Consider the following 19,476-nt stretch of genomic DNA (forward strand, 5'->3'; position numbering starts at 1 on the left):
TGGCTCAGTGATTAATGAATCTGAGTAGCAGCCATGAGGACGCAGGTTTGATCCCTGGCCTTGCGCAGTGGGTTAAGGATCTCGCATTGCTGTGAGCTGTGATGTAGGTCGCAGACGCCGCTCAGATCCTGCGTGACTGTGGTGTAGGCCAGCAGCTACAGCTCTAATTTAACCCCTAGCCTGGGAACCTCCATATGCTGGGGATGCAGCCCTTAAAAAAAAAAAAAAAAAAAGGCTTCTAATTTGAAAAACAAAAAAAGGCCAAAATGGAGAAAACTTTCTCCCACCCATCTCATTTTACTAGTATCTTTGGTTTGTATGTGTGCCTTACATTTCCCAACTTCATCAATTACAGTGTCCTAACGTGTTAAAAAGGCTTGGACCCCTGCCCTGCGGTCAGTGACCTCACAGTTTTTACCAAAAAGCTTGTTGTATTGATATCGTATAATAGCCACTCTATCCAAGAACTGTGATCCTTCCTGCTTAATTCTGCAGGAATTCTCCCAGCAGTCCCTGCTAGGGAAGCATTGATCCCTTGAATTTCCATTTCAAACATGTAGACTGATTAACTTACATTTACCTTCTTTAGGAGACTTTATGTGGGGAAGAAAGACTGTCCTAATTTTACTTTTCCAAATTGAAAACTAGTTGCCTAAGTACTGCTGTCTAACAAACCATCTCCTCCTCATAGATCACAGTGCTAATTCTGATATAGCTCAAGTTTTCACATTCTGATATAGCTCAAGTTTTCACATTTGTGTAAATCTTCTTTTCCTTTGCACTGTTTATCTATATCAATGCCAATACAATACTGTATTTATTAATATAGTTTTATAATAACTGTTCAATCTGGTAAGGCAAGTCTTTCTTACCTTGTTTTTCTTCAGTAGGAGTGTTTGGATTTTCTTGATGCTTTGCTTTTTCATATAGATTTTAGGATCAACTTGTTTGGTTCTCCAAAATCTTGTTAAGACTACAGTTGAATTTACATTAATGAATTTTCTTATCCACGAATCCGGTGTCTCTCTATTTACCTTTTTTTTAATAATGTTTTTCAATAAGGTTTTATGATTTCTTTGATTTCTTTGTTAGAGACACAATTTGTGCTACTTTTTTTTTCTTTTTTCAAGTTCTTTATGTTTTAATGTTGCTAGGATATGTAATATAAATTGACTTTCGTATATTTCTCTTATATCTAGCAATTGTTTCAGACTCAAGTTTTTCAATTCATAGATTCTTGGAGTTTTCCATAAATGGTCCTTTTAACAGAAAGTAATGACAAATTTATTTCTTCCTTCACACTTTTTAAACATTAAACAGGGTCTTAGTCAGGGCCTGAAGAGTCCTAATATGCATGACTATAAAAGTTGCTATTGCTTCACGTCTCATATGTGAGGTATTACTCTATTTCACAGTGTTGGTTTCTCTGACCTTTAAATTATATGGCTTCAAAATCCATTTTCAGCACATATACATTTGTATATATACTGTATTACATAAATGTATAATAATCTTAATTTAGCATATGATGAGATTTATAGCAAATTATATCATATAATATATAATAATATATTCAAAAAATGCTTTAAAATGTTTTAGTCTACATATACATATTGAGGTCTACTGTATATTAAAGACCTTTGGGGATTATATAAGAAATAAAGACATAGTCATTGTTACATATTTATGCAGTATTTGGGGGAAAACAATTTGAGAGTAATTCAAGATGCTAACGCTTGTAAAAGTGGATAATTAAAATTTTATTCTTCCATTGTCATTGTGTTTCAACTTTCTTATTGGATGACAATCAGAAAAGCTAAGTCATCCTTTTTACTGTGAATGTTGAGTGAACAGTAATGGAATCTACTGGGTTTTTAGTTCCAGCCACCATGAAAAGTATTAGTGGACAAACAATATAGAAAAAAAAAATTGTAAACTTTGGTCATTTCCTTCTAAAATATCCCTCTCTCTTAAGTGTCTCCATTAAGGCTTTCATACCTACTGACAATATTTCTCAATTCTCTGTAAATGACACTAAGAAAATTTAGATGTTATATCTCTTCTACAGTAACTACATAGAGTAGACATAAGTTAGGAAATCACATTACGTTTTGCTCACACCAGCCATCCCACCTCTCTGTGCTTGAGGGGAAAAACTAGCTTAGCATCTCCTCTCAGCAGTTTAACTACGTGTCTCAGGTCTCATGTCACTGGTTCAGTTATGCTAAAATTGATCACTCTCTTTAACATCTAAAAGAAAAGTCCAGTGAAATTAACCATAAGCTAATAAGCTGTACCAGTTGTTAGTGCACAGAGATTTATTCTGAGAGCTCTGGATCTGTGATCGTTTTTTCCTACCTAAAAAGTACTTTATTGGAATAATATCCTAAAAATACAGTGAACAAAAATTCTCCTCCTGGAGTCCCCTGGTGGCCTAGCAGTTAAGGATTTGGTGTTGTCACTGCTGTGTCTCAGGTTCAGTCTCTAGCCTAGGATCTTCCACATGACACAGGCTTGGCAAAAAAACAAAAAAAAAAACAAAAAAAAAAAAGAAAAGAAAAAGAAAGAAAAGAAAGCTTCTCCCCAAAAACTGGGGGGAGGAAGGAACCCAAAAAATCCTATTAAAAAGTAAGCAAAAGATAAGAATAAACTCATAGAAAGAAATTTGTTAAACATATAAAAAGTTGTTCAACCTTACCCATAGTAAGAGAAATACAAATTAGGTTACATGGACATATTGTTTCTAACCCATCAGATTGTCAAAAGCTTGGCAGTATACTCTGTAGTTGAGGTCATGAGAAAAGCAGGCACCCTTAAGTATTACCAGTGGAAATACAAAATCGGAATAGGAAGGGGAATTTGGCAATATATAAATATATATAGCAATAATAAAGTTGCTTATATATTTACCCTTCAACCCAGAAATTCTTCTAGAAATGTATCCCAAATATACACACCCAACAACAAAAAAAATACATATGTAAAATGTTCATTACAAAATCATTTGTAATTTCAAAGCGTTAGAAACTGTATGAACATTCATGTATAGGAGATGAAATGAATAAACTATGGTATATCCATACAGTAAGATGCTACGCCTCTGTTAAAAAAAAAAAAGTGAGAAAAATCTCTATGTATTAATATACAGTGATTTCCAGGAGATATTTTTAAGTGAAAAAAGGCAAAATGCGAAAGAGCATGTATTCTATGCTACTGCCTTTTGTGTAAAAAAAGAAAAGGAAAAAAGAAAATACACATATCTGTTTAACCTTTACAAAAATAAACACAGGAAGACAAACCAGAAAACAGTGAATTTGGGTACCTCGAATGAGGAAGGGCATAGAGAAGCAAGGGGTTGAAGGAAGTGACACTTCTGTGAGTATACCTGTTTCAGAGTTTTTACGTGGAAACATGTTAATTTTCTATGGATTTTTTAAAAAATTAAGAAGGATGGGAGTGTGGACCAAAACTGAAAGCAAACTGAAACACACAACCCCGACATTTTTTTCAATTTTAAGTAACATGAACCATCCTGAAGTGACGTGAAAAATAGAACCAGTCTAAATAACATACTGGAGTTCCTGTCGTGGCGCAGTGGTTAACGAATCCAACTAGGAACCATGAGGTTGCGGGTTCAGTCCCTGCCCTTGCTCAATGGGTTAATGATCCGGCATTGCCGTGAGCTGTGGTGTAGGTTGCAGACGCGGCTCGGATCCTGCGTTGCTGTGGCTCTGGCGTAGGCTGGCAGCTACAGCTCCGATTGGACCCCTAGCCTGGGAACCTCCATATGCCACGGGAGCGGCCCAAAGAAATAGCAACAAGACCAAATAAATAAATAAATAACATACTGAACACAGTATTTTAGTAGCCAGGAGAACAGAAAATCAATTCTGAACTCTTTTTAATAGATTTGAGTTTTTGTAGAATTAGGAGGGAAGCAATTTTTAAACCCTTTTTAGAGATATTACAAAACTAAGCAAATACATGTGTTGATATTGTTTGGAGCTAAGGTTTTCACTGCAGAAGAAAGAACAAAATTATAATAATGCAGTGGGGAAAGGTAAGAATCCTGTGAACTTGAATTGGAATGGAAAGTATCAGTGTAAGCTTAATTTCAAACATAGATCTTTGGGAGTTCCGTTGTGGCTCAGTAGTTAACAAACCCGACTAGTATGCGTGAGGACGTGGATTCAATCCCTGGCCTTGTTCAGTGGGTTAAGGATCCGGCATTGCCCCGAGCTGTGGTGTAGGTTGCAGATGCAGCTTGGATCCAAGTTGCTGTAGCTATGGTGTAGGCCGGCAGCTGCAGCTCCCATTCTACTGCTAACCTGGGAACCTCCATAGGCCGCAGGTATAGCCCTAAAAAGAAAAAAAAAAAAAAAAAAGATCTTTGAGTACATATACATACATTTATACGTACATGTTTGTGTATACACACACACACATACATACACATTTATGTGTGTAAGTGTGTATCTGTGAGTGTGCATGCATGCATACTTCCTAGTTCTATTTACTAACAGGGTCCACAAGCAAAGAATGCACCAACCACACACAATTTGGTCTCTAATACCATTCCACCCTAATAGGAAACAGCTATCCTTAGAGAAATGGCTGATTCCAGGGCTGGGTTAGCATGGGTATAAGATGAGCCCAGAACATTATGCCAGAAAGGAAGGAAGCACTCAAAAATAGAGTGAGGAACGTCCAAGGACACCTAAGCCAGTCTGAAGGCGCTCCCACTCACACAAATTGGGACATTTTGAGCACCAAGTAAAGGCTGTAATGAATTATAAACCATTGATATAAAAGAATCTATACCTCCTTTCTGATAAATAAATGGATTAAAAATAATAAGTGGAAGAAGGGGGTAAGCTCTTGCATCTAGTAGAATGCCAGACGCTGACTGGTAAATGTGAAAGGAGTGCTGGAGTTGGAAAATCGTCACAGTTCATGTTGCTTCAGTTAAGAATTATGAGTAGGTACTAAATCTGGGAGAAGGGATTAGGATTCTTGATGGGGAGAATATTTGCATGGTATTAAAGTGTCTATCAACAGACTGCTTGTTCGATGCAAGGGAAAATATAATAACTCTACATGGAGAAATAAGACAGCACCTTGTTCAGGTGATCAAGTTATCACCAATGGTGAATAGCAGCCAGACATAATATGCTTCTACTAAATGTGATGCCCTGAGAAGGACACGATATAATTTTTCTAGTGTTCTGGCCAGGAGTGCAAAATCTGAATTTAAGTATGAAGAAATATCAGACAAACCCAAAGTGAGAATCACTCTATTAAATAAAGTAGGGGAAAGCTGTATTCTTTTAAAATGTCCCTGTCACTGAAGTCAAAGAAACATTGAGGAAATGTTCAAGATAAAGGGAGACTGAAAAGATGACAAATCCTAGACTAAATTCTGTCCTAAAAGGAAAAAAGTGCTATCAGGGACATATAGTTTCATTAACAAAACTGGAAAATGGACAGTCGATTAGATAACGCTATTCTAACAGTATTACTGAAGTCGATGACTGTGGTTATGTAAGGAATGATCTTATTCTCAGGAAAGACAGATATATTTAAAGGTAAAGGGATGTTGTAAGTGCAGGTTCCTCTCAGACAGTTCAGGGGGAAATTGTATGATAAGAGACTATGTGCACAAAAGGCACAAAATGTTGACAGAAGTGCACCTAGCTAAAGTATATGGGTACTTTTTCCATTGTTTTTGTCGGTTTGTGTTTTTGTTTTTTGTTTGGCTGTGGCACACATAGGCTTGATGTGGGATCTCCTTTCCCATAGCAGGGGTTGAACCTGGGCTATGGGAAATGAGCCAGCACCGCTTGGCAGCAGTGAAAGCACCAAGTCCTAACCACTAGACCACCAGGGAACTCGCTGATGTTTTTAATTCTTGCAGATTTTTCTCAGCATTTGAAACTATTTCCAATATAGTTTTTTTTAAACGCATTTTAAGTAGTTCCTGTCGTGGCTGTGGTTAACAAATCCAACCATGAGGTTGCGCGTTTGATCCCTGGCCTTGCTCAGTGGGTTAACAATCCTGCATTGCCATGAGCTGTGATGTAGGTTGCAGACTCAGCTCGGATCCTGCATTGCTGTGGTTCTGGCGTAGGCCTGCGGCTGCAGCTCCGATTCAACCCCTAGCCTGGGAACCTCCATATGCCGCGGGAACGGCCCAAGAAATAGCAAAAAGACAAAAAATAAATAAATAAATAAATAAATAAATAAAAATTTTTTAAAAAGAAAAAGACAATAAATAAATAAATAAATAAAACACATTTTAAGCCAGCTAATAATTAAAAATCTAAACTTAAAAAATTACATTGGGGGAGTTCCCGTCGTGGCGCAGTGGTTAACGAATCCGACTAGGAACCATGAGGTTGGGGGTTCAGTCCCTGCCCTTGCTCAGTGGGTTAACGATCCAGCGTTGCCGTGAGCTGTGGTGTAGGTTGCAGACGCGGCTCAGATCACGCGCGTTGCTGTGGCTCTGGCATAGGCCAGGCAGCTACAGCTCTGATTCGACCCCTAGCCTGGGAACCTCCATATGCTGCGGGAGCGGCCCAAGAAATAGCAAAAAGACCAAAAAAAAAAAAATTTATATTGGGAGACATTATGCTAAGTGAAATAAGCCAGACCACAAAAGACCAAATATTGTATGATCTTACTCATGAGAAGTACCTAGAATAGACAAATTCATAGAGACAGAAAATAGAATAGCAGTTACTAGAGGCCAAGGGGGGAAGGAATGGCGAGCTCAATGAATATAGTTTCTGATGAAAAAGTTCTGGAAACTGATAGTGCTGGTTATACAACATTACAAAATGTACTTAATTTCATGAATTATACACTGAAAAGTGTTAAAATGGTAAATTTTAGGTTATGTATATTTTACACACTGAAAAAATGTATCTTGGGGATGTTTAAATCATAATATAAAAGGATTTTGTATGATTCTTTTAATAAAAGCTCCATTTGTTTATTTAAACCGTTTAATACAACATTTGAAGATCAGCTACTTTATGAAGGTTCCACTTATAAATGATTATATAACATCTGTAGTTCGTCTCAGTTAATTTTTAAAAATAGATTATTAAAAAAACTGATATTCACCTGGGGCAAAGGTCTTAGCTTTTTTTCTGCATTTAGGTTTTTTACTTGTCAAAGCAAATGTCTCTCTAGCACTTCAGTCACCAGCTAGTTTGTCTTTTTAGAAAGAGGATGCTGGTAATTATGCTTCACAAAAAATATTTCATAAACATAAGCTTTTCTTTTTCTCACAAAGAACATACCAGGAGGAATGAGGAAAACAGATGTTCCTTATAAGTCTTCTAATGGACTTGTTTCCATTGTAAGCTGATCTGACTCTGAATTTGGCATCTGCCCCATTCACTGTGTGGGCTGAGCAGTTTAGTCTCAAAGTTTGGCTGAAAGTTAGTATTGACCTTTGACTGTTACCTGAAAACTCAGTGACAAAATACGCTTACCAGAAACCTCTTGAGAGAGTGATTTCACATTCTAAGCAAACATCTTCAAAATACGTCACTCCATTAACCAAATTAATTATTCTTTGCCTGGGTGTACTTATTTACTTTGTTGGATGCAGAGTATTCCCCAAATCTTATAAGGAGAAGCCTGTGTGATCAGAATGGCAGAAGAGAAAGAATATAAATCTCTTGTAACGCCCTGTACAGGTCACTATACCACAGCTTATCAATTAACCTTCACCCTCCAGCCTGCCCAGGGCCTACGGGAAGGCCTGAAAGTCTGGCTACCGAACAGTTTCTCATTTTCATCTGCGACAGAAGCTCAGGTTTTCCTCAGAGGGGAAGTAGCCCCAGATTCTTCTGTTCTTAACTGCCTTATTTGTAACTACAACAATTTTTATAGAGTTTTATTGCAGTATTGTAATTGACATACAATAAAATGCACAGGTTTAAATTGTACAATTTTACAAATGTTGACACAGGTATACACCCATGAAACCATCACTGTGGACACATCTACTCCCATGCTCTTTTGTAATCCTGCCTTCCTGCCCCTTCTCATCTCCACTGGGATTTTTTTTCCAGTTTCAAGCTATTACAATAAAGCTGGAGTGAACATTCATTTACAAATCTTGGTGTGGAAAAATGCTTTTCTTTACCTTGGGTTAAATGCCTGGAAATAGAAAAACTGAGTCATATGGTAGGTGTGTGTTTAACTTTTTAAGACAGTGACAAGTGGTTTTCAAAAATGGTCTTAACATTTTATAGTCTCATAATCAGTATATGAGAGTTTCAGTTAATCTATACCCTTGTCAACACTTAGTTCATCAGTCTTTAATTTTAACCATTCTAGTGGGTGGACAGTGCTATCTAATGGTGGTTTTAATCTGCATTTGTCTAACGGATAATGATGTTGAACATCTTTTCATGTGCTTGTTTGACATCTCTTTATCTTCTTTGAAGTGTTCAGCATTTTTGTCCATTTTTAATTGGGTTGTTTCTTGTTATTGATGTATAAAAGTTTTAATTTGGCAAGGTCAGAGCTATTTTTTCTGTCATAAAAGTTTACAGTTTTTACATCTTAAGAGATCTTTGGCAAATTCAAAGTAACTAAGATTTTCTCCTGAATTTTTTTCTCATAGTTTTATAGTTTTAGCACTTAACATTTAGGCCTATGATCCATTTCAAGTTAATTTTTTTTTTTTTGGTAATTGACATGAGGAAGAGAAGAAATGTTTTGTTTTGTTTTCACATAAGGCCATCCAGCACTTCCCAGAACATTCACTTAAAGCTTATTCTTTATCCATTGAATTGCTTTGATACATTTGTCAAAAATCAATTGACCATACAGAAGTAGGTTTATTTCTGGAGTCTCTATTCAGTTGCCTTGGTTTATTTGTCTGTCATTAAGCCAATACATGTCTTTTTAAATCAAGCAGTTTCTTTTTAAAGCGGTGTTTTGATCAGTCTTAGTTCTTTGCATTTTCCACGTAAATTTTAGAATCAACTTGTCAGTTTTTGTTAGAAAAGTCTATTGGAATTTTGATTGATATTACATGGAATCAATAGAGCCAATAACAAACTTGAAACCTCTGATTTCTGAACACTTTATATCTCATTGTGTACATAGGTTTCTTTTATTTCTCAGCATTGTTTTGTCATTTTCAGTGTGCACATCTTACACAGCTTTTGTCAGGTTTATTCCTAAGTATTTCACATATTTGATGGTATGGTAAATAGTTTTGTTTTGTTTTTCTCTTTAGGGCCGCACCTGCGGCATATGGAGGTTCCCAGGTTAGGGGTCAAATCTGAGCTGCATCTTCGACCTACACCACAGTAGGTGGCAACGCCAGATCCTTAACCCACTGAGCGAGGCTAGAGGTCAAACTCGCAACTTCATGGTTCCTAGTTGGATTCATTTCCTCTGTGCCACAACAGGAACTCCGTAAATAATATTTTTATATCAGTTTCTAAATGCTGGTATAGACAATTGCTATATGTATATATATGCATTTCTAGTACAGAAATTCAAGTGATTTTTTTAATTCGTTTTTGTATAGTGATCTTCTGTCCTGCAACTTTACTAAATAAACTCAGTAGTTTAGTAACTTTTTTCCCTAGGTTCCATAGGATTTTCTACATAGACCAGGATTTCTCAATCTCAGCATTATTGACATCATAGGATATTTAATAGCATCCTGGACTGTACCCACTAGTTGCCAGTAGCACCCTCTGCTGTAGATATGACAACCAAAAATGTCTCCAGATGTTGCCAAATGTCCTCTGGGGGGCAAAATTGCAATTATTGAGAACCATAGACATAGGCAGTTATGCCATCTGCAAATACAGTTTTACTTCATTTTCAATCTTGATGCATTTTCTTTCTTTCCTTTGTTTGCCTTATTACACTGGCTAGAGCCTCCAGTCGTGATTAAGAACAAACATTCTTTGTTCGTTTCCCAATCTAAAGGAAAAACATTTCATTGTCCACCATTAAGAACCATTTTGGGGGGAGATGGGGAGGAAGTGGGATGGACAGGGAGTATGAGCTTGGTAGATGCAAACTATTACATTTAGAAGGGATAAGCAATGAGGTCCTACTGTACAGCACTATATGCTGCTGTATAGCACTGGAAACTATATCTAGTCTCTTGGAGTAGAAGAGATGGAAGGTAGTATGAGAAAAAGAATGTATATATATATATATATGATTGGGTCACTATACTGTACAGCAGAAACTGACACAGCACTATAAATCAACTATACACTAATAAAAATTTTTCTTAAAAAAAAAATCTTTCTAGGGAGTTCCTGTTGTGGCTCAGCAGTAACTAACCCATCTAGTTCCATGAGGATGCAGGTTTGATTCCTGCCCTCGATCAGTGGGTTAAGGACCCAGCATTGCTGTGAACCGTGCTGTAGATAAAAGACAGGGCTCAGATCTGATGTTGCTGTGGCTGTGGCATAGACTGGAGGCTGCGGCTCCAATACAACCCCTAGCCTGGGAAATTCCATATGCTGCAAGGGCAGCCCTAAAAAAAAAAAAAAAAAAAAACAAAAATCCTTTCTAAGGCTTTGAAAGAGGTTTTTTTTAAAAAAAAAAAAAAAAAAAGAACCATTTTTGGAGTTCCCGTCATGGCTCAGTGGTTAACGAATCCAAGTAGGAACCATGAGGTTTTGGGTTCGATCCCTGGCCTTGCTCAGTGGGTTAAGGATCTGGCACTGCTGTGAGCTGTGGTGTAGGTTGCAGACGCGGCTTGATCCCACATTGCTGTGGCTCTGACGTAGGCCAACAACTACAGCTCCGATTAGACCCCTAGCCTGGGAACCTCCATATGCTGCGGGAGCGGCCCCAGGGGGGGAAAAAAAACAAAACATTTTTCAGAGTTCCCACTGTGGCACAGTGGGTTAAGAATTCAACTGCAGCAGTTCAAGTCACTGTGGGTGCATGGGTTCAATCCCCAGCCCAGTGCAGTGGGTTAAAGGATCCTGCATTGCCTGTGGCATGGGTTGCAGCTGTGGTTCAGATTTACTCCCTGGCCCAGGAACTTCATGTGCCATGGGTGTGGCCATTTAAAAGAAAGAACCATTTTTCATAAGTGCCCTTTATGAAGTTGAGAACATGTTTTGTTTGTTTGTTTGTTTGTTTGTTTGTTTCGAGCCACACTCGCAACCTGTGGAAGTTCCTGGGCCAGGGATCAAACCCACATCACAGCAGCACCACTGCTGTGACAATGCCAGGTCCTTAACTTGCTGCACCAAAGGAGAACTACAGAAGAGATTCCCTTCTATTCCTAGTTTTCTGAAAGGTTTTTTAGAAATTAATTGTGGACTTTGTCAAATACTTCCTCAGCATCTACGAAGATGATCTTATGTTTTTTTAGTTACTATGATAGATTACATTGATTGATTTTTTTTTGATGTTAAACCACGCTTGCATTTCGAGGATAAATGCTCCCTGATCATGATTCATTATCTCTTTAAATATGCTATTGGATTTGATTTGCTAAAATTTCCTTCAGAATATTTGCATATTTTTTGATTTGGGCATCAGAGTAATGCTGGCCTCAAGGAATGAGTTGGGAAGTATTCCCTCCTTTTCAGTTTTCTAAAGAGTTTGTATAGCATTGACATTGACATTATTTTTTTCCTTAAATGTTTGGTGGAATTCTCTTTATGGGACACTTTTTAATTATAAAATCAAATATTTGCAAGATACAAGGCTATTCAGGCTATTTCTTCCTAAGTGAGCTTTTATAGTTTGTGCCTCTCCAGAAATTTGTCCAATTTATCTAACTTATCAAATCTATTGGTATAAAGTTGTTAATAGTGTTTTATTATCCATTTAGTATGTGTAGATGCTATAGTGATACCACGTCTCTTATTACCAATATTGGCAATTATGTCTTCCCTCTTTTTTTTTTTTTCCTGATCAGTCTGCCTAGATGTTTAATTTTGTCCAACTTTGACTCCCAATTCCATCTGCTCAGCTCAATGAAACTGTCAGGCTCTGTTTAGCTTGTCCCTTCGTGTGTTTTCAACTCTCAAGTTTACTCTTAGAGAGACATCCAGATGATAGAATTTTTTCCAAATAGCAATTTTCTAGGAATAACAACAATACAGAAGGAATCCAGAGAGACATGCAGAAGCATAACTAATCATTTCTCAGCTGTAACAACCCAAGAGAATATAATCTGGCCGGTATTTCTTGCTTTTAATCTCAAAGTTGAAGGAAGTATGATAGTTTAAGCTTAGCAAGACTAGCTTTGACTTGATGGTGAATGATCACATCCCAACTTGAAGCTCTTTAAAAGAAATATTAGGGAAGAACTCTCTAACTCTTGAGGTTCAACACTTAACTGTCAAGACCAAAGAAAGGGATAGGTACGTAGATCATTTTTTGTTCTGACTCATATGACATTTCTAATGCTCTTACACAATACTCATGTTTTTCCCTTTTGTTTGTGTTCCAGGTTTTCTGTCTCAACTGGTCTTTGACAAACCCCTGACTGAATGCATCCGTGCTGGCCACTATGCAGCAAGTGTCATAATTAGGCGGACTGGCTGCACTTTTCCTGAGAAGCCAGACTTCCACTGATGGAAAAGCAGGACACCCCAGCCGAGAAGTACAGACGCGGCTCTGATTGCTTCCCGAGAACTCCCGTATTAATGAAGAAGAAAATTACCTGCCACCTTTCTTACTATAATAATGTTCATTGTTAATTTAGAGGGTACAGTAATGCACAGTAGAATCTCTATTCTCTCAAAAACCTAAAAAGTGAGGTTTATTTCCATAGTTTGGTAGTACCACTTAAATGTCAATTAAACAAGCATATAACATTTCAATAGAAATTTTTGTTTCATTTTCAATTACTTTGTAAATTCATGTGTATTTAGCAAAGTGATCAGTTTTTTTTACATTTCTGCTTTGAATGCAGATGCAATTTAATATAATAGATTTTTAAAAAGGAAATTAAAGATAATACATAAATCTTTAGCTTTTATACAAATATATTTAATTCAGGAATGTGTGTGTACACATACATACACATATGTATGTTCATACATGTACCACACATATACATAATAAATGGTCAGATAAGGTACAGAAATATTTATCTTGCCAACTTATGCCAAATAATTTCTAGTATGTACTCAAAAATGTAATAAACTTTGGATAATTAAATAATTTGCCAAATTATGAGCTATGTTACAATATTCAAATCATAGTCTTATATTTACTTATGGTACTCTGTAATTTGATACAAATAAAAAGTTGTCATATAGGACTTTTTTCCTGTCTTTGCCCTGTGCTCAGCAAACTAAGGAATAAAGATCATTGTTTAATCCTGGGCCCTGAAATGATAACTAATTTGTTGATGGAAATAGAAGGAATAACATACCTATATTGAATAATAGCTTAGTATTAGAGACCAATAAGCCACTGTTTAAAGGAAGACAGAATGGTATAATAGAACCTCTGGAGGCAGATTAATTACCTTTATATGACCTTGGGTCAAATACTCAGCCCCTTTGAGCTTCAATCTCCGTTCTATAAAATGGGATCATAACCCCTGTGTACAAGGTCATTGAGATGATTTGAGAGAGAATGCTATGTATAAAGTGCTTATCATTATTATTGTTGCTGAAGAAGAAAAAGATCGTAGTTGTAAAACTGAATTCAAACCATAGAAAAGAGTTCAGGTTGTTGGTTATTTTTTTACATAAGTAACTTTTTAGGTCTCCTGTGCTTGTTTATCTTTTTATTATCATTGAGCTATAACTCATTATATATATGAATTTTCCATTTTAAAGTGTACAGTTAAAGTGTAAAGTGAAAAAAAGAAAGAGGAGTTCCTGTTGTAGCTTAATGGGTTATGAACCTGACTAGTATCCGTGAGGATGTGGGTTTGATCCCTGGCCTCGCTCAGAGGGTTACGGATCTGATGTTTCCATAAGCTGTGGTGTAGGTTGCAGAGGCAACCCAGATCCCCATATTGCCATGGCTGTGGTATACGTGGCAGCTGCAACCCTGCTGCAACCCCTGGCCTGGAACTTCCATATGCCACAAATGCAGCTCTGAAAAGCTAAATAAATAAATAAATAAATAAAGTGTAAAGTGGGGTGTCACCATTATGACTCAGCAGGTTAAAAACGCAACATAGCGTCCTTGAGGATACCAGCTCAATCCCTGGCCGCACTCAGTGGGTTAAGGATCCAGTGATGCTGCAAGCTCCGGCATAGGTCGCAGATGCAGCTCGGCTCTGGCATTGCTGTGGCTGTGGCATAGGCCAGCCGCTGCAGCTCCAATTCAACCCTTAGCCTGGGAACTTACATATGCCGTAGGTGCGACTGTAAACAGGAAAAAAAAGTGTAAAGTGGGCTTTAGTATATTCACAAAACTGTGCAGCTATCACCAATAGCTAAATCAAGAACAGTCTCATCACCTCTAAAGGAGACCCTGTACCCAGTTCATTCCCATCTTCTGGTAACCACTAACCTATTTTCTGTCTCTGTAGATTTGCCTGTTCTGAACATTGATAAAAATGGAGTCGTGTAACATGTGTTCATTTGTGTCTGGCTTCTTTTACTTAGCATGTTTTCAAGGTTCATCTTAAAATGTTTTCAGTACTTCTTTTTATTGCCAAACAGTATTTCCTTGTATGGATATACCATATTATGTTTATCTGTTCACCGCTTGATGGACATTTCAGTTGTTAACATTTTGGGACTACCATGAATTATACTGCTATTAACATTCACATACAAATTTTTTACGTTGATGTATGTTTTCATTTCTTTAGGACATATACCTTGGAATAGAATTGCAGGGTCACATGGTAACTGTAGGCTTAACTTTTTGAGATACTGCCAAACTTTTTTCCAAAGGGGCTGCATCATCTTGCCTTCTTACCAACAAGGTTTAAGGGTTTCAATTTTTTTACACCCTTGCCAACACTTGCTACTCTGTTTGATTGTGGCCATCTTGGGAGTATAATGTGATATCTCATTGTGATTTTAATTTACATTTTCTTACCTACTAATGATACTGTTCTTATTGACCATTTGTATTTTTTCTCTGGAGAAATGTCTGTTCAAATCCCTTGCTCATTTTTTCATTGAGTTTATCCTTTTATTCTTGAGGTGTAAGCATTCTTTATATATTCTGGATATAAATCTTATCAGACATGATTTACAAATATTTTCTTCCATTCTGAGGGTTATGTTTTCATTTTCTTGATGGTATCCTTTGAAGCACAGATGTTCTTAATTTGTATGAAATCTTTATCTCCTTTTTTTGTTGTTGTTGTTTTCATATTTAGGGAACCATGGCCTAATGCAGTATCATGAAGAATTACATGTATATCCTCTTCTAAGATTTTCATAGTTTTTGCTCTTACATTTAACTCTTTGAGCCATTTTGAGGTTTTTTTTAATATATTTGAGTTGGGAGGTCTAAATTAAGTATCTTGTGTGTAGATATCCGCTTATTTCATTACCTTATTAAGAAAGACTATTTTCTCCACTATGGCACCCTTGTCAAAAATCAGTTGACCATAAATGTAAGGCTTTATTTCTGGACTCTCAGTTCTGTTCCATTTGTCTCTATGTCTATCCTTATGCTAATCTAGACTGTCTTGATTACTGGAGCTTCAGGTTTTGAAATCAGGAAGTGTGAGTCCTCCAGCTCTGTCTCTCAAGAATAGTTAGTTTGGGAAGTTCCCATTGTGGCTCAACGGTAACGAACCCAACTAGTATCCATGAGGATACAGTTTTGATCCCTGGCCTCGCTCAGTGGGTTAAGGATCAGGCATTGCTGTGAGCTGCCATGAGCTGTGGTGTAGGTCACAGATGCAGCTCGGATCCCACGTTGCTGTGGTGTAGGCCAGCATCTGCAGCTCCAGTTCAACCCCTAGCCTGGGAACTTCCATATGCCAAGGTGTGGCCCTAAAAAAGAAAAAAGAACAGTTAGTTTGACTGTTAGAGTATCTTTATCATATTGAAATTACTACAGAATGTCTTCCTCTTAGATTAGTAACTGGGACACTGAGAAACTTTTCTTATTCTTTTTTAGAAAACAAAATCTTTTACTCCAAGACTATCAATCGAGTACCACTCACCAGCTAGGAAGACAGTCACTATAGGAGGTTCCTAAGTAGTAATTAACATGCACACAGATCACATAACTTCCTTATATTAAAAAAAAAAAAAAAACTTCTTGTATTAAAAAATTAGTCATTGGGATATGTTTATTTTTGTTCTTGGGTTTATGGCATACTTTTTTAGGTCTCTGTTTTGGTAAAGAACAAAGGCAAAATACTGGCTAGCCTAGCAGATTGGGTCTCAGGAAAATTGCCTTCACCTGGTTGTAAGGCATTCCCTTCTGTGGACTGAGTTTTTCCATCTTGGAAGGAGGAATAGTCAACCTAATTTCACTTATAGCATCTTTTTTTTTTTTTTTTTTTCCCCACTGTACAGCAAGGGGGTCAGGTTATCCTTAGATGTATACATTGCAGTTACAGTTTTTTCCCCCACCCTTTCTTCTGTTGCGACATGAGTATCTAGACATAGGACTTATAGCATCTTGGTTTAACAGATAGTGAAGGAAGACATAGAGTATGGGGGGAAGAATCATGACGTTGTCAAGAAGACATTGGTTCTGATCTCAGGTTGGTGTCAAGTAGTTGTGTGACCCTAGAATGTAATTCACAGAATGTGGATGCTTCAGTTGTGACATCCCTAAAGTATATTATGTACCACCGGTTTTAATAAGGTTGCCCCGTTGTATGTGGGAAAAGATGGTTCTTACTAGAGGAGTGTGCCAGAAAGACTAAGGCCCTTCGCTTGTGTGTTACAGTTGGATAAATCAGGTGGGCTCAGGAGACCAATACTTGTGTGCCTAGCCTAGATGACCTGGAAAGTTAAAGTATTGAGGTTGGCCTTGTCTCAGCAAGTGTTGGAAGTTGCCTGAAAACATTTGGAGACAGTCTGGGTGCCCAAGTTTTAGTATAACAGAGTAGGAGAGAAAAAAAAAAAAAAAAGGAGCAAGAGTAGTTATTGAGTTTTCCTCTAGTTTTTATATCTGTCTTCATGATATGTACCTTCAAGTACTGCTTTATTTCTCTGAGTCAGAAAAAAGTAACTTTTATTTTTTCGATCAGGGTGAGTGAAATAAATTCTTTGTCTTACACAAAGTCCAAGCAATCTTGGCTAAAAGCTATTCTTTTTACCCAGTTTTGCAAAACAAGTATAATTTTTTACCCTTTCAAAAAGAGATGCATAATGTAGATTGTTTTAGACATGTATAAGCCTACAGAGGAAGCATGTGTCTGGCTGTCAGTCTGAAAATATCACCAGCATTGAAATATAAAAACATGTACTTACTCATTTCTGTTACTCCATCACCCTCAGAAAAAGTGTCCATTTAATAATATTTCCACTGGATAAAGTAGGTTTAAGATGTAAACAATTTCTTTATAATAGTAGTTCTATGTTCAAGTCCTTGGCTTTGTGTTTCTTTGGTCAAGTTCTTGAAATGCACCGACCCTTGGTTTCCTCAACTCAAAATGGGGAAAATATGTCTACCCCTAGTGAGAGAGTGTTAAGAGAATACAAAAGCAAAAGCATTTTATAAATAGTAAAATAAATCTAAATATAAAGTAGTTTGTTATTTTACAAAGGCACTGAAGCAACCCAATGGGAAAAAGGAAAATCTTTTCAATAGAAAATGCTATTACAACCTGATGTCTTTACGGGGAAAAAAATGAACCTTTGACCCCTTACATCATACCATACATAAAAATTAAAGGTGGATCACGGCCATAACATAAAAGCTAAAATTATTACACTTCTAGAAGAAAACAATATTTTCACAGATTGGGTGTAGGCAAAAGTTCCTTGGAGAAGACTTTGAAAACACTGACCATAAAAGAAAAAATATTGATAAATTGATTTAACTCCAAAAATTTTTAAATCTTTTGTTCATTAAGAATGAATAAACAGGAGTTCCCATTGTGGCTCAGCAGTAACAAACCTGACTAGTATCCATGAGGACGCCGTTTTGATCCCTGGCCCAACTCAGTAGGTTAAGGATCCAGCATTGCTGTGAGCTGTGGTGTAGATCGCAGATGCAGCTTGGATCTGGTGTTGCTTTGGCTGTGGCATAGACCAGCAGCTACAGCTCCAGTTTTGACCCCTAGCCTGGGAACTTCCACATGCCATGGGTGCAGCCCTAAAAAAAAAAGAATATGAATAAACAAGCCCACAGTTCAGGATAAAATATTCATGACACATATATCTAACAAAAAACTTATATCCAGTATGTATTGAAAGCTTATTTCAATATATAATTTTAATAATGAAAAGACAGATGGTATTACAAAAGAAACTACACGAATGGCTAATAAGCACATGATAAAATATTTAACATCATTAGACATGAGAGAAATGAACATTCAAACCTCAGTGAGATGCTACTGCGCTAGAATGACTAGAATTTAAGAGAACACAGCAATGTTGGAGAGGATGTGAAGCAGCATGCCAGGGAAGTGTAAAATGGAGCAACCAGAGTTCCCTGGTGGCCTCATGGTTAAGGATTTGGCATCGTCACTGCTGTGGCTCAGGTTTCATCCCTGGCCTGAGAACTTCTGCATGCCACAAGCACAGCTTAAAAAAAATTTAAAAATAGGGAGTTCCCGCTGTGGCTCAGTGGTTAACGAATCCGACTAGAAACCATGAGGTTGCGGGTTCAATCCCTGGCCTTGCTGAGTGGGTTGAGGATCTGGCGTTACTGTGAGCTGTGGTGTAGGTCGCAGACATGGCTCGGATCCCGTGTTGCTGTGGCTCTAGTGTAGACCAGCAGCTACAGCTCCGATTGGACCCCTAGCCTGGGAACCTCCATATGCCGCCAGAGTGGCCCAAGAAATAGCAAAAAGACAAAAATAAAATAAAAATTAAAAAATAAAGGAACAGCCACTTTGGAAAACAGAGGGCAATTTCTTATAAATTTAAACACACCTATTCCTAGATCTTGCCATTTCACTTCTAGTATTCACCCAAGAGAAGTGAAAGCACATGTCCACATAAAAACTTGCATTGGAATAGTTACAGCATTGTTATTCATTGTTTGCAAAAGTTGGAAACTGGGTAGCTGTCCAGTAGCAGGAGGAAAGATGAAAACTGATATATTCAAACAATGGAGTAATACTCAGCAAAAGAAGGAACTGATAAACTGATAACATGAAATCAATCTCAAAACTACTCAGCAAAAGAAGCCAGATAGGAAGAAGTGCAAACTGAAGATTCCCTGTATGTGGAATTCTAGAACAGGAAAAACCAGCCTACAGTGGGGGGGGGGGGGGGGAATCAGAATAAGAGCTGGCTTTGTGGGAGAGGACAGAAGTGGAAACTGACTAGGAAGGGAAAAGAGGGGACTTTCTAAGCTGACAGTGATGTCATAATAGGGATTACACAGGGA

General features: G+C 37.3%; 1 protein-coding gene across 4 annotated transcripts in view; it reads left to right on the plus strand.

Moving 5' to 3' along the window:
• ADK (adenosine kinase) overlaps nt 1-14,559 on the plus strand; it is a 481,834-nt gene extending 467,275 nt beyond the window's left edge. For all 4 annotated transcript variants that reach the window (XM_084997382.1, XM_003359240.5, XM_003359241.5 and 1 more), the window contains one exon: nt 12,473-14,559. In XM_084997382.1, coding sequence (XP_084853508.1) covers nt 12,473-12,597 — 125 coding nt within the window. In that variant the 3' untranslated portion in view covers nt 12,598-14,559. The remainder of the gene's footprint in view (nt 1-12,472) is intronic.
• Nucleotides 14,560-19,476: the final 4,917 nt, after the last annotated feature.

The sequence above is a fragment of the Sus scrofa genome, chromosome 14 (assembly GCF_054392235.1).
Source record: "Sus scrofa isolate SSC_HxYL_T2T_F1_AM1 chromosome 14, Sscrofa_HxYL_maternal_Yorkshire_Landrace_v2.0, whole genome shotgun sequence".
Lineage (NCBI taxonomy): Eukaryota > Metazoa > Chordata > Mammalia > Artiodactyla > Suidae > Sus > Sus scrofa.